Below are 14,403 nucleotides of genomic sequence, written 5' to 3'. Positions count from 1 at the left end.
CTAGACAAAGTAACGCTGTCCAAAGAGCCCAGTAGGTTCAGAGGTTCCAGATCGAGAAAAAGGAGAAACCCGGTGGGCTCAGCCACTTCTTCTGGACTTGCTTTATTCACTCAGCGGTCGTGCTGGCTTCACCGTTACCTACCTGGGCAGTGAGTTGGATAGCGCCGAACCCCCGCCATGGTAAATGTACATTGCACAGCTCGTTCGTTACCACATTTCGTAGCTTAAAAATCATCACTGCTCTCCAACTTGGCCATTGAAGTGGCGTTCCGCTGCAGATGGTGACATTGAAAGTCTGGATAAACACCTGATTAATTAGCACTGCTGACCATCACAGTCTTCAGTTTACAAGGCATGGGCAACTGGCATGAATCAGCAAAACGATTAAGTATTTCATAACTCTGCAAACAGTTCTACAATTCAGTAGGACTCACTTAAAAACCAAGACCTGTTTAGTTATCAGTTAACTGCTAACACACACACGTGTATTGTCTGAAACCGCTTGTCCCATAACTACTACCAGTTGCTAATGAAATTCAGTACAGACATCAGGTAATGCAGTGAAAGTAATGTCAGCTGCTTTTATGGAGAGAAAGTTAAAACATCACAGGTGAAAAATTGCGCTTGTCCACTAAGTCGCTAGGGGTGTGTAGAACAGGCTCACTGAGACACCTTCTATGCACCATGTTGATCCATCTCTAACCAAAGTGGTGCCTCTGTGTGATGACTCCAGTCAAGTCCTTATCATTTCTCTGTCACCTGCCCATCATTTTGGTTTTCTGTTCCAATCCTCAACATTGCTTCAAGAATGAACAAGTCATCTGCTGGGTGGGTGAACAAGTGTCCGCCAGTCATGGCACCAGCAGGGTTACTTAACTCCGTAACTCCACATCTATATACCATCGCATGGAGTCCTGCTGGAGCAATAAGACTGACCCATACCTGCCCTGTTGCTGTAGACGTTGTCCTTCTGAAGGACTCAATGCCCAACAGAAAAGGAATGCTGCATTATGGGTAGAAGGTCATCATTCAGCAGCACTTACCGTCAAAGAGAGCTGCATGGAAGTGCAAGTCTGTGCAAGTCATGTACCTGAGTTTAGAAGGTCATATGAGCAACTCCTGCATACGGCACATCAAAGGATCTTTCCATAAGTTCAGGTGACGGATGTCATCTTATAGCATGAAACTCAATAAGCCATGGTGGGATTAGACTAGATATAAATGGCTTGTTTATACTTTGAAACAACATCTTAGTGGTTTGCTTATGTTGGCCAGGATTTATGACAGAAATGCCATTCTCTGCATACAATTGAAACAGATCACTATACCTGCATGGATGGATGGATGGATGGACTTAATATGCCTAACAATGTGTGCTATATTGGACAAAAAGCATCAGAAAAAGGTGAAGATTTTTCATTCTACCGTGTAGTGCATTTGGCTTTTCTCTGAAGCTGTATAGGTCAACACCTTGTTCAAGAGTGTGAGCGCACAGCTTCTGATCCTGAGACCTTGCAAGTCAATTTCCTTACCCCCTGTATGACATCCCATACACCGAGAGTAAACCTCCTCTTTGTGGATTTGGTAGATGAGAAGAGTACGAGCTGAAAGCGGCGACTGATGACGCATGCTGTCCACCTGGAGGCCAAGTTTATTCAGCTAGCTGGGAGATCAAAGGTTGTGACCTTGGCAATGACCTGCAAGTCCCATATCTGACACTTGGTTCACTACGGTACATGCATTACCTGGCTGACCTGATGCACCTAAGTAGTAAAATGAGCAGCAAAGTGGTATTTCTGCCAAAGAGTTTTTTCTCTGTCTACATTCATGCATGTTTTTGACGTTCACATAATATTTCACGTCACAACAACCTTGTTGGCTGAGTTTACTTTTTCAGAAATTTGTTCAGGAAAAAGCAGTATCCTGTTCTTGGACGAAGTCTGGTAATATCTATGAACAGTTTATTTACGCAGATTTTGTTTACCTTGCTCTCTAGCTGTCCGTCTAACAAACGATAAATGTAGCAGCGAGTGGTTAATGGTCCAATTGTGTTGACCGAGATGAAGTTGCAGGAGCTCGGGCAAACATGTAGAGACATCTTCTCACTGTTTCATATAACATCTTGTCCTTCATCTGACATTCGTTGTTCTCATTATTTCAGAATGACAGCTTTTGGTTTTATTCTACATCTCAGAACTTGCCAGCGGGGATCCAAGAGACCACCCAACTGTAGGTGAAAGAAGTCAAGCGAGACCTGGGGAGAGAACAAAGCACGAGGTCACCTTCAGCGTGCTCCTCTGGTCCAGTGGGATCTACTCGATAATTCATACCAGCGTGTGCTATGTGAGCTGTGCTTGGTGGGAGCCTCCTGTGATCTGACTCACAAAGAACCCAAGTTGAATTGTTCAGCTTCCATTGCTGCTTCACTGCTCGATGTGGCATCTTCTGTCACTCCAAACAGGACGACGGTATCTCACACACACAAGAGCATCACGAGTGACAGCTGTGCAGAAACTGTGTGAAGTGGTGCAGAAAACATGTGTAAAACTCCTAGCCCTAATCCACGTTTCCCAGCAACCATAGAGATGATTGCTACAGTTTTTAAAAACAGTGTTTCATGGCAGGAAGTGGTTATTTCCAGTGTCACGCATCCTTCTGCAGTTCCAGCTGAGCCAGGTAATGAAGACAAAAGTCTCCCAGAAAAATATCCAGCCGTGCATTTGAAATTGTGCATAATTATGTCACTTGGATGGAGCCTTGCAGAAGGAACGAATGAAGCAGAGCTCAACTGAAAGCACAAATGATGAGACCAAGGTTGTCGTGCTCTGGACACATCACGAGAAGGTTGGTTGCTCAAAACGACTGAAATGTTGGCAGAAGCTGAAGGAGCGAGAGGAAGAGGATGAGCAGCAAACGGATGGACGGACTCAACCAGTGGACGCGCACCCTTCGACACGTCAGACACAAGCTGGGGACATAATTTTCAGGAGGAATTCTGTCTATGTGGTCAGCAAGAGCCGACACTGACTCAGCGAAAACAAGAACCAGCACAATAAGCAACGAAACAATACACACCTGTGCAATAATGATTTGCATATTCAGGCTTTCAAGCCATGTGCTGTCTCCAAACAAAGATACTCTGTGGAGTAAATATATAGTGTGGAGTTAACAGTTCTGCTTGATTGTCCTGGTTTGCGTTTGTGTGTGTGTGTGTGTGTGAGAGAGAGAGAGAGAAACTATCTTCCGGTGTAGACCAGTAAAATATTGTGGTGTATCAATCACTGTAAATGACCTTGGATAGAGCTGTCAGGAAAATTCCAGTGAACAGTCAATGTACTGTTCTTTGGAGAAAAGTACTTGGTAAATTAAAACACATAAATGTCAATAAATGAAGGACGAAACCCCTACGTAAGTAAATAATAAGACTTTATCGTGTGCCCTAAATCTTGCTGGGATCCAGAGCCGGGATCTAAGAACAGGTGTAACATCATGGTCGTGTTTCGTGTTCATTCTTTTCCCATTGTTCTACTTGGTGTGTGTTTTAGTGTGTGTGTCAGCATGCGTTGTATTTTTTAGTTGTTGCTAATGTGTGTCTCTGTGTATCTTCTCAGTATGTGTCCGTGTGTGTGTTTGAGACCCAGGGAGCAGGTGCAGGTGGTTTGGGAGCTGTGTGTGGAATGTGCCAGATGATCATTTTGGCTGTAACCCCCTCACCCCAACACAGGGTGCTTCTGGGCCTTTGTGTCCCTGCTGGAAAGTTCTGTGTGAGCCAACTAACAGGCGAGTGAGTGAGCTGGAAAGAGAGAGACTGTGTGTGTGTGGGGGTGGGTGAGGCAGTGGGGTGATACCCTATCTGTGCTGCGCTTGGCCAGGGGGTTGGTGAAGCATTCCCGCTGCCAGCATGGGCTGGGCACCCAACGAGCACACACGCACTGCGAGTACTGCCATCTCCACCTCAAAGCAGGCTGTAGCACCAAGGTCTGGGCCTCTCCGCCCCGGTGCTCGAACCCTGTGCCAGTGTGTGGTCGCCACTGCGCAAGGAGCGGCCTGAGAAATGCCAGCCTCTGGGAGGACAGAGTGAGTGGGAAGTTTGTGTCTTATTCTTTCTGTTTGTTGGGACTCATGTTTGCAGAGGTCTGCTGGTGTGTGTGTGTGTGTGTGTTATTACATTTGAATACAGTGCACTTGCATGTGCAGTGTAAACACTGTAAATGTACATTTGACCCAGAACCCTGTTCATCATATTACAAAATCTGTGAAGGCCGTTGAGCTTTGATTGTTGTTTCAGGCTTACATTGGTGTGTCGAGCCTTGATGTGTTGAGCTTTGTCTGATGCGCTGACCTTTGATTGATTGATGTATTGAACTTTGATGTGTTCAGCTTTCATTGATGGGCTGAACTCTGATATTTTGACCTTTCATTCATGTGTTGAGTTTTGTTTGATTAATGTGTTGAGCTTTGATATGTTGACCTTTCATTGATTGTCGAGCTTTGATTGATGTGTTGAGCTTTGACATGTTGTGGATTCATTGACGTGTTGCTCTTTCATTAATATGTTCATGTTTGATGTGTTGAACTTTGATATGTTGACCTTTCATTGATTGTAGAGCCTGAAATTTAAGTGTTGAGCTTTGATGTTTTCAGTTCCACTGGTGTGTCGAGTTCTGATTATCATAAAGACAGATGAAGGAGAAAGTTGTTGCATTGTGGACAGTCAAAGGCCTGGCGAACCCATGGGCTCCTGGTGCTGGTCTATCTTGGGGGTAAACAGAGCTGTGCACAGGGCTAAATTCAGACTCTCAATCACATGACGTAACAGGAGCCCCCTGCACCGCGGTGAGCCTGACCGAACGGGGTACTGTGTGCATATGAGGGTCTCGCTCACTCAGTTTGCTTTTTTGTGTGTGTGTGAATGTACGTGTAGGATTTTGAGTTTGGGTGTGTTCAGGGGAGCAGTTAGAGTTTTTGTCTTGTAGTCGTAAGCACCTTGGGCTTCAATCCCCGCTCTCGCTGTAGGAGCCTTGATCATGGTTCTCACCCTGAACTGCTAGAGTGAAGAATTACCCTGCCGTCTGATATTGTGGTAACTGCTGTACATGGGTGAATGCATAAGGGAGTGACTGAGTGGCATCGTGAATGAGTCACCGAGGTCTTTTGGAGCGCGCGGACCGACGCACTCGTGGAGTCATGTGGGATGCGGACACACATTGTGCGTTTCCTCATCTTCGCAAAAACAGGCCGCACACATTCGGAGTGTCAGAGTGGATTCAGAAAATCCGCTGCATGTGCCTTCATTCTCTTGCCAGGACATCTGTCTCTCAGACGAAAAGGAGCAGTGTGTCCCTCTGTTGTTCCCACCTGTTCCTCGTTCCTCTGTCTCACGCCGTCATCTCTGCCAAACGCATTGCTCGCATCGGCGGCTCTTTGGCGAAATACTTCCAAAAGCTGTTTGTGGGGGGCTTGGGGATCACCACCCGGTGTTTGGTGGGCCGTCACAGCCGCTGCTGTTGTCGTTCTCCCCAGCCCCAAGGGGGAGGACTACTCCACCGCCATCCTGAAACAGAAGCATAGACCCAACCGACTCATTGTGGACGAAGCTCTCAATGAAGACAACAGCATCGTGTGCCTCTCTCAGGTGTGTGTTCACCTGTGTTCCCGTCTCCGGTCAGGTGTACTTCTGATCTGTCCCAGCCGTACACTCTCCTGCCATTTTATTAGGTACACCTGGCTAAAAATGTGCGGGACCTTGTTTTGCCTTCAGAACCGCAAGAATTCAGCAACAAGGTGCTGGACACTTTGCAAAAGGTTCTTGTGCCTTCTGGAACCCTCCTGAGATGATGCATGCTTTGTGACATGGCACATTGTTCTACTGGAAGGATCAGCCTGAGAAAGGCTGGGATGGCCTGGAAAGGATGATAACACAATGCTCAGCTGATATTAAAAAAAAACGTGATGTTTGCCAAGAAACATTCCTTACATCACTGACATCACACAGATGTACTACCACCACCGATCTGTACCGTTGACACCAGGCAGGATGCAAAATGGCTGATGAGTGTGTGCTGTATGTGTTACCTGAACCTCTCAGAGGGGTTTGGATTTACTTGAAAACCCTTCTTCATTGGACCCTCCCTTCTCCAGCAAAAGATGGAAGAGCTGCAGCTCTTCCGGGGCGACACAGTCATCCTCCGTGGCCGCAAGCGGAGGCAGACCGTCTGCATCGTGCTGACAGACGACACCTGCGCCGATGAACGAGTGCGGATGAATCGCGTCACACGCAACAATCTGCGCGTTCGTCTTGGTGATGTCATCAGGTATTGGGGGATGGGCTTGGCACCACTGATTTCCTCAGGCACTTCGCACATCTGGTGGAGGGTGATTTCTCCACCGCACTAGAGAAAAAAGTGTTACAGGGAGCGTTCATCAGGTCCTTGGTGATACCAGGGTGATCTCCTTGGGTCAGTCGAGATGCTGAAGTGTGCATGTGTGTGTGCTCTCAGCATCCAGGCATGTCCAGATGTGAAGTACGGCAAGCGGATCCACGTGTTGCCCATCGACGACACCATTGAGGGGCTGACAGGAAACCTGTTCGAAGTGTTCCTCAAACCCTATTTCCTGGAAGCCTATCGACCTGTACACAAAGGCAAGGGAGCACAACTGTAACATCACAACAGCTTGAGGAACCGTTCCAATTCATAGTAAAACCATTTAACAGATAATTCTTATATACACTGGCTCCTCAGCTTATAAATACAGTTGGGACCATCAATCATTTTGTTTGTAGCTCCAAAGTCACTTTCACCACAAAGTCTTTTTGCTTTGTAAAGGTGTCTGCTAAATGAAGTAATGTAACTGACAATTAAAATTATAATCCAGACATTAAAGATAAAATGATCACAAATAAACATGTGTTATATCCTCAAACTCCTATTTAGTGCCATTGTCGATCGATTCATCCCATAAGCACGTGCAACGATTCTCATCTTGTTATCGATCACCAACACTCAGGAACACCAGGCGTGAGCTGTAAACACTGTGAAGGTGAGCGGAATTGAGGTGGTCCCGCACCCCTATTATATTTTGGTGCTCTATACTGTCATCAGTCGTTTGGGTATGTAAATACCTTTTCAGACTGACATTTCAGACAAAATCAAGTGAAGAAAATGCAATTAATAAAAACTAAACTGGAAGAATATTCCTATCTTGTAAAAAGTTATTTGACCAATGATGACAAGGAGCCATTGTATATAAATATGTTGACAAAGTATGAGTGAATGGTTCAACTATGAGTCGTGTTCTCATCTGTTTACTGGTTAGCACAGCTAATATCGGTCATCACCGATCATCTGGCCATTTTAAATTTTTAATGTTATGAAATAAAAAGTTAAATACAGTACGTGCTCACTCCAAATGATCTTGTTATTGTTATGAACAATGTGCCTTACATATAGTGTACAGGCGTAGGATTGCATTTAAAAATCTCATAAGGCAGCCATGCTAATCAACTTTGGGATAAAGGCATGGAAACATCCACGTTGTGTCGCATGACCCACTCCTGTAGGCTTTCATTATATCGTTCGAATGGAGCCTGTGCTGTGCCGCTGCAGGAGGCTCACAGCTACCCTCTGCTCCATCTGCAGGGGACATCTTCCTGGTGCGGGGGGGCATGCGAGCGGTGGAGTTCAAGGTGGTGGAGACGGATCCCACCCCGCACTGCATCGTCGCCCCCGACACCATCATTCACTGTGAGGGCGAGCCAATCAAGAGAGAGGTGGGGAGAAGAGGAAGTGTGTTTCTGTGGAACAGCATTGGTTTTGTCTCACTGATGTACTCTTCGCTCCTTCATCAGTCAACAAACCCTCTCGATTTTTATCACTGACTTCATGAGAAAATGTTCCACTGCAGTCTAGAAAAATCTTCAAACAGTGCAGAGTTAATTCATGAAGTCATCAGGGAGGTAAACGATGAGGTCATTTCATAAATGTACCTTCTGCTCGACTCAAGGACGAGGAGGAGAGCCTCAATGATGTTGGCTATGACGACATCGGCGGTTGCCGAAAGCAGCTGGCCCAAATCAAGGAGATGGTGGAGCTCCCCCTGCGACACCCTGGTCTCTTCAAAACTATTGGCGTGAAGGTGATTGAATCAAGCACACAATTCATTATTTCATCAACCGATCATGTGATCACAAAGGTGGACTCAGGCTCTCAGCTGCTAGTATGGACTTTGTCTAGTATAGATAGGAGAGAAGGATTGACTTGGACTCATAGGTCATGAGGTCATAGTGGTGAACATATCTAAAGCAACCTTTTTTAAACAGATCATTAACTCGAGGTCTTCCTTCAATGCCTAAGTCAGAATTGCACTTCCCTCCTTCTCTTTACCCCTAACACGGCCCAACCTCCAGCCGCCACGAGGGATCCTATTATATGGCCCCCCAGGAACCGGAAAAACCCTGGTGGCCCGCGCTGTCGCCAATGAGACTGGAGCTTTTTTCTTCCTCATCAATGGTTAGTCAGTGATCATGACCTCAGTCTTTATGGATACACTAGTAAGCTCCTTCAGCCATTTGTGTTGCGTCCATTAACATTCCCTCAGGTCACTTTGGTGTTGAACTTCCTCTGTTGCCACAAGTTGCCCTGCTCTGCTCCTACATTTAATCACTGAAGTGTGCTCAGATGCTGTAAGCCCTGGCACCTCTGTCGCTCTCCAGGGCCTGAGATCATGAGCAAACTGGCAGGAGAGTCAGAGAGCAACCTCCGCAAAGCCTTTGAAGAAGCTGAGAAGAATGCACCCGCTATCATCTTCATAGACGAGCTGGATGCCATCGCACCCAAGAGAGAGAAAGTGAGAAGGACTCTCATCCCATGTTTTATCAAACAGCTGTGTGTCCCGTCTCTCCTTTGTCACACTGTGCATTTGGTAAAATTCCCGAGTGAGGTTGCTAACATTGGAGCGCTTGGTCTCACAGACACATGGGGAGGTGGAGAGGAGAATCGTCTCTCAGCTCTTGACCTTGATGGATGGCTTGAAGCAGCGCTCTCACGTCATCGTCATGGCGGCCACCAACCGGCCCAACAGCGTGGACCCTGCCCTGCGACGCTTCGGTGAGAGAGGCTCCAACAGATACTAGGAATAGCAGTCACAGACATCACGAAACATAAACCAATCACATGTTTAATGTAGTTGGCTAAATGTGTAAAACAAATGGGTCGTAGCCTACGTTGATGCACTGAGGATCTCGTCTGTGCTTTTGTGTGTGGATCTTTGTGACCCTGAGTGTCTCTGACCATCTCTCCGCCACAGGGAGGTTTGACCGGGAAATTGACATTGGCATCCCCGACTCCACCGGACGTCTAGAGATCCTACAGATCCACACAAAGAACATGAAGCTGTCCGACGATGTGGATTTGGAGAGGGTGAGGAACAGGCCAGGTACAGATGAAGGAAGAGGGCTCTGGGTAGCAACAAAGAAAACGGAGGAGCTTTGATGAGCAAAATGTGAGAAATTTGTCAAATTGGGCATCATTTGGGCAGCAGATGGAGTTGATGACGAAGCCGAGATGTACTTAATTTGAACTACTTCAGTGGTGGATCCAGCTGTAAGTGAGAGCTAAAGCTACGCACTCAGAGACTGCAGATGGAGAAGATAATATAAGATAATGTGGCTGTAACAGAAACTCGGTACATGAAGGTGGTTTCAAATGCAGAGTATATTTACAGCGATGATGGTGCAGGTCTTCAAGCGCAAAGGAAACCTCAGTCTCCAAAAGGGAGAAGGTAATCATGGGTGGGGTCAAGACAAGTAAAAACACATTGGGCTTTCATACTGGAGCAGATCTGTGTAGACATGGTGTGTAAAGTAAAAAACACAGTCAAGACTCAGCAAGGAAGCGGGATCTACTGGGTTCCCTTCCAAAGAGTTCTCATTGGCAGGTGCAGGTCAGGGGTGCAGAAAGGCTGCTAGGACTCTGCAGAGGGGGATCTCTGGTCTCCTCCCACCGGAGATCGTGACAGCGGTTGTGAGGCCCGTGTCTGTGTGTGACCTCACCTGGTTTTTGTTTCAGATCTCCACGGAGACACACGGTCACGTCGGGGCCGACCTGGCAGCTCTGTGCTCGGAAGCTGCTCTGCAAGCCATCCGTAAAAAGATGATCCTCATCGATCTGGAGGATGACACCATCGACGCAGATGTGCTCAACTCTCTTGCTGTCACCATGGACGACTTCCGGGTCAGTTGCCCTCTCTATGCACCCAAGGGTCATCTGTGATGACCTGCAGCAGTTTAACACTCTCATGGTACACGTTCATAACAACCATGTTCATACATTCCTGTCTGTGTGCCTGTGCCATTCTCCTACACGTCCATGGCAGTGGGCTCTGGGGCAGAGCAACCCCTCTGCCCTGAGGGAGACGGTGGTGGAGGTTCCCCAGGTCAACTGGGAGGATATCGGTGGTCTGGACGATGTGAAGCGGGAACTTCAAGAGTTGGTGCAGGTAACTCAACCTTTTCCTCTCTGTATTGATAGTGTGTTTTCTCACAGCTCAACCTTCAACTTGTTTGTCTACAGCTGATGTCCAAATCCTGAGCTTATAAATATTACAACATCTGTGTCTGTTTACAAGTCTTCGGTGATGATGATGATAATTTCAACTTTTGGCACTCAAACTGGCCAAAGCTCCACAACTTTCAGATGCACTCACTCCAAACACTCCTCTCTCTTTCCTGACAGTACCCGGTGGAGTATCCAGACAAATTCCTGAAGTTTGGGATGACCCCATCTCGTGGTGTATTATTCTATGGTCCCCCTGGCTGTGGCAAAACCCTGCTGGCCAAGGCTATTGCCAATGAGTGCCAGGCCAACTTTGTGTCCATCAAGGGTCCCGAGCTGCTGACCATGTGGTTTGGCGAGTCTGAAGCCAATGTCCGAGATGTTTTTGACAAGGTGAGAACTAAGGCTGGTAGTCTATCGTGGTTCAAAGGAAGTTGGCGTTGATGTGGTCCAAATGATGGAAATGATGGAAGGTTATGGGTGCAGAAAGTTACAGACAGAGAACTTGAACTGAATGTGTTACTGACCACACAGCTGGGTGATGCCTATACTGCTGGTTAAGGCAGCAGCGGTCAGTTGCTGAACCTTTTCTCCAGGCTCGACAAGCTGCCCCCTGCATTCTCTTCTTCGATGAGTTGGACTCCATCGCTAAAGCCCGTGGGGGTGGAGCTGGAGATGCAGGGGGTGCAGCAGACCGGGTCATCAACCAGATCCTGACCGAAATGGATGGCATGACCAACAAGAAGAATGTTTTCATCATCGGTGCCACCAACAGGTGAGGCTCCTGCTGGAAAGCTAACGAGTCACAGTAAGTGGTTCATGCAGATGTGGCTACGTGCAAGTGTGTGTGAGTGATGAGTGTTCCTCCCTGTGCCCCCAGGCCCGACATCATTGACCCTGCCATCCTGCGCCCAGGCCGTCTGGACCAACTGATCTACATCCCCCTGCCCGACCTGCCGTCCCGCAGTGCTATTCTTTCTGCCAACCTGCGCAAGTCACCTATCGCCCGCGTCAGTGTCCTGCTGTGTCCCACCGTTTTAACTAAAACACACAGGTCTTCAACACACAGTCGCCTACGCAACCACGGCACTGGGTGACCTTCAGTCTTTAGCCTTTAACCTCCGCAAATTGAAACAGCTACGGTTGATTATGCGTCAGCTAAATTTGTCCACTGTAGCCAAGGATTGGAGGTCATTCAAAGTGATCTACAGGTTGGTTTGAGATCATTAAGTATGGAAGCAAAAGTGTCACTGTGGATGACATCTACATGGAGTAAAAACAGCCATTTTACCCTCCCTTTACTCCAGGATGTGGACCTGGAGTACATCGCCCGCATCACAGAGGGCTTCTCTGGAGCAGACCTAACGGAGATCTGCCAACGCGCATGCAAGCTGGCCATCCGGGAAGCCATCGAGGCAGAGATCCGCATGGAGCGGCAACGGCAGACTCATCCAGACACCGCCATGGTCAGAGCGCCGCCTAGTGCATACCACATGTAAAATCCGGCAATCGTACCAACTCGTAGGAGCAGAATGACTTACGTTTACCTTTGACGTTTACATATATTCGTCCATTAGACATTTGTCTTCAAAGCAACGTTCACATCAGAGTACACAGAAGTGCATTCAGCAGCAGGTGAAGAACTTTCGGTACCAACACAAGAGCTTGACGCTGAGGGAATCGGTGAATGAACAAAGCGTGTGAATGTATGAGGGGGAGCGAGTGTGTTACATCAAGGGGAAATGGATGAGTGAGTCAGTGGGCATCATTGCACTGGCAGATTAATACAGGATTATTTACTGAGATTAATGACCGAGCAAATGAATGTCGGTTAGCGAGTGAATGAACTGCATGTGAAAGAATGAGCAAATTAATGGATAAATGAAAGTGAGAGAGAATAACTTAACAACAGGAGCACTGAGGCCATTGTAATGTATGAGTGAAGATGAAACTGACAGCTGCAGTGAGAGGCTGGGGCAGCAATGGTGTGTGAACTAGTCAATGAGTGAAGAAAACAATAGAGTGTGGAGCAACGTATTGGCGACAGGGATGGATGGATGGATGGATGGAAATTGAGAGGAACTCTGACAGTCAGTGCCACCGAGCAGGAAGGTGTGAGTGAATCCAGCCTACTGCGCTGTGCTCTTGTGTCGAGCTGGGGATGCTGGATGTTTTCACAGGCTGCGGAAGATGATGGGTTCCCTAAAGGGCGACTGCGTGCTCTGTGACTCACAGCCTTTGGAGTGGGAACACACACAGAGCATGCAGTGAGAACACGTACACACACGGATACGGAGTGGCAAAAACTGAAATAAAACTGGATTCTCCCATCTCACCTGGAGCAGTCAGTTCTGGGTTTTGGGCCTGAATGGGTCCTCCCCTCCCTTCCCCTCTCTGTCTCAAGGATGAAGACTACGACCCGGTCCCAGAAATCCGGAAGGATCATTTTGAGGAAGCCATGCGCTTTGCCCGTCGCTCCGTCAGTGACAATGACATCCGCAAATACGAGATGTTCGCCCAGACACTGCAGCAGAGTCGAGGCTTCGGCAACTTCAGGTTCAAACGCAACCTCACGCTGACTCTGAAACACACCTGTGCCAGCCGCCACTCGCACACATGTCATTTCGCAGAGCGCTCTTGTATCGGAACCAGCGATCCACCGACACTGTAGGGTTACGGAAGGAGTGTGACTTTCACGCTTTAAACAAGAACTTGCAACGGGGTGTCATATAGAAGTCCTGGTCACAAACTGACGCTGCCCTTCAATAAAGGCTTTGCTGTGATCTCTGGGGAGAATGTAGTGAGGACCAGACCCACGCAGCCATCTGTAGGTCAGGATGGGAGGCGGGAACCAGATGCCAGAACCATCAGCGCATCGACAGAGGGGCCGGAGCAGAGGAATGGGTCGTGTTGCAATTTAGATACATATTGCTCCAACTCATATCAGTATTTAGCTGCGTGATCTATAGTTTGTCCCAGACAAGCGTAACTCAGGTTTGCAATGTTTCGCTGGTACCAGACATATGCAATTTACACAGCTGCTGTACTGTTATGCTGTTTTACTCTATTAAAATGTTTACACTCATGTACCTACGACAGGTTCCCTTCGGGGTCACAGCCCAGCGGTGGTCAAGGGTCTGGGCAGGGCGGCAGGGATCCTGGTAACTTGTACAGGGACAACGGAGATGACGACCTTTACCAGTGAGCGGAGGCGACGGCCGACTCGGGACGAGATCCCCTCCGTCGACGGCCTGCTGTCCCCGGGCAGCAAATCCTTGTTCGGGGTGTTAATCGGCCCACACACGAGTAGCGTAGGCGCCACAAGAGTATTTAGACAACTGCAAAAATTACAGTTACCATAATGACCTTGCAGCTTCCGGTGTGTGAGTGTGTGTGTTAGGGGTGGTCATCATAACTGAGTCTCCACCCTCTCCCTCCCTGCAAACAGTTATTGTTTTCTCACTGTACACAGTACACCAGCACACGCCATCTGCGTTGCACTTTATCTTTATTGTATCACAATTTAGGCTTTTTCTCTTTATTGCTGTAAGAGATTAACAAAGTATGAAGCAAAATATGCAGATGCTCAGGTCTGAAGAGCAGAGCAGTAACGAAAGGCGCTCTGGACTTACACCGATTGAGGTTCAGTGGAACGTGAAGTGGCCCTGTGCTCATCATGGGACGCTGACGTGAGACACTGAGTACAGTGACAGGTGTAGATGGGAAGATGGGAAGATGCCGTTGTTACCAATAGTCTCACAATAAAGGGATTTCAAACTGGGCTAACTCATGTTTATTTTGTGCTCTTTAAGAAAACCTTCCTTCCTTTTGCCTGTTATGTTATTTTTCT

At 47.7% G+C, this 14,403-nt stretch overlaps 1 protein-coding gene across 1 annotated transcript; it reads left to right on the top strand.

Annotated features, from left to right (window-relative positions):
- Positions 1-3,889: 3,889 nt before the first annotated feature.
- On the top strand, positions 3,890-14,339 carry LOC108919758 (transitional endoplasmic reticulum ATPase). The gene is made up of 18 exons (XM_018728011.1): positions 3,890-4,077; positions 5,524-5,635; positions 6,142-6,314; positions 6,501-6,643; positions 7,641-7,771; positions 8,005-8,136; positions 8,408-8,510; positions 8,714-8,847; positions 8,972-9,107; positions 9,307-9,419; positions 10,068-10,232; positions 10,375-10,497; positions 10,734-10,946; positions 11,150-11,328; positions 11,434-11,563; positions 11,861-12,019; positions 12,958-13,109; positions 13,653-14,339. Exons 1-18 carry the CDS (start codon positions 4,055-4,057, stop codon positions 13,756-13,758), a joined length of 2,427 nt encoding a protein of 808 aa, XP_018583527.1. The 5' UTR covers positions 3,890-4,054; the 3' UTR covers positions 13,759-14,339.
- Positions 14,340-14,403: the final 64 nt, after the last annotated feature.

The sequence above is a fragment of the Scleropages formosus genome, chromosome 1, assembly GCF_900964775.1.
Source record: "Scleropages formosus chromosome 1, fSclFor1.1, whole genome shotgun sequence".
In the NCBI taxonomy this organism is placed as follows: domain Eukaryota; kingdom Metazoa; phylum Chordata; class Actinopteri; order Osteoglossiformes; family Osteoglossidae; genus Scleropages; species Scleropages formosus.
Note: the sequence above shows the minus strand (reverse complement) of the source record. Positions and strands in the feature narration are given on the sequence as shown.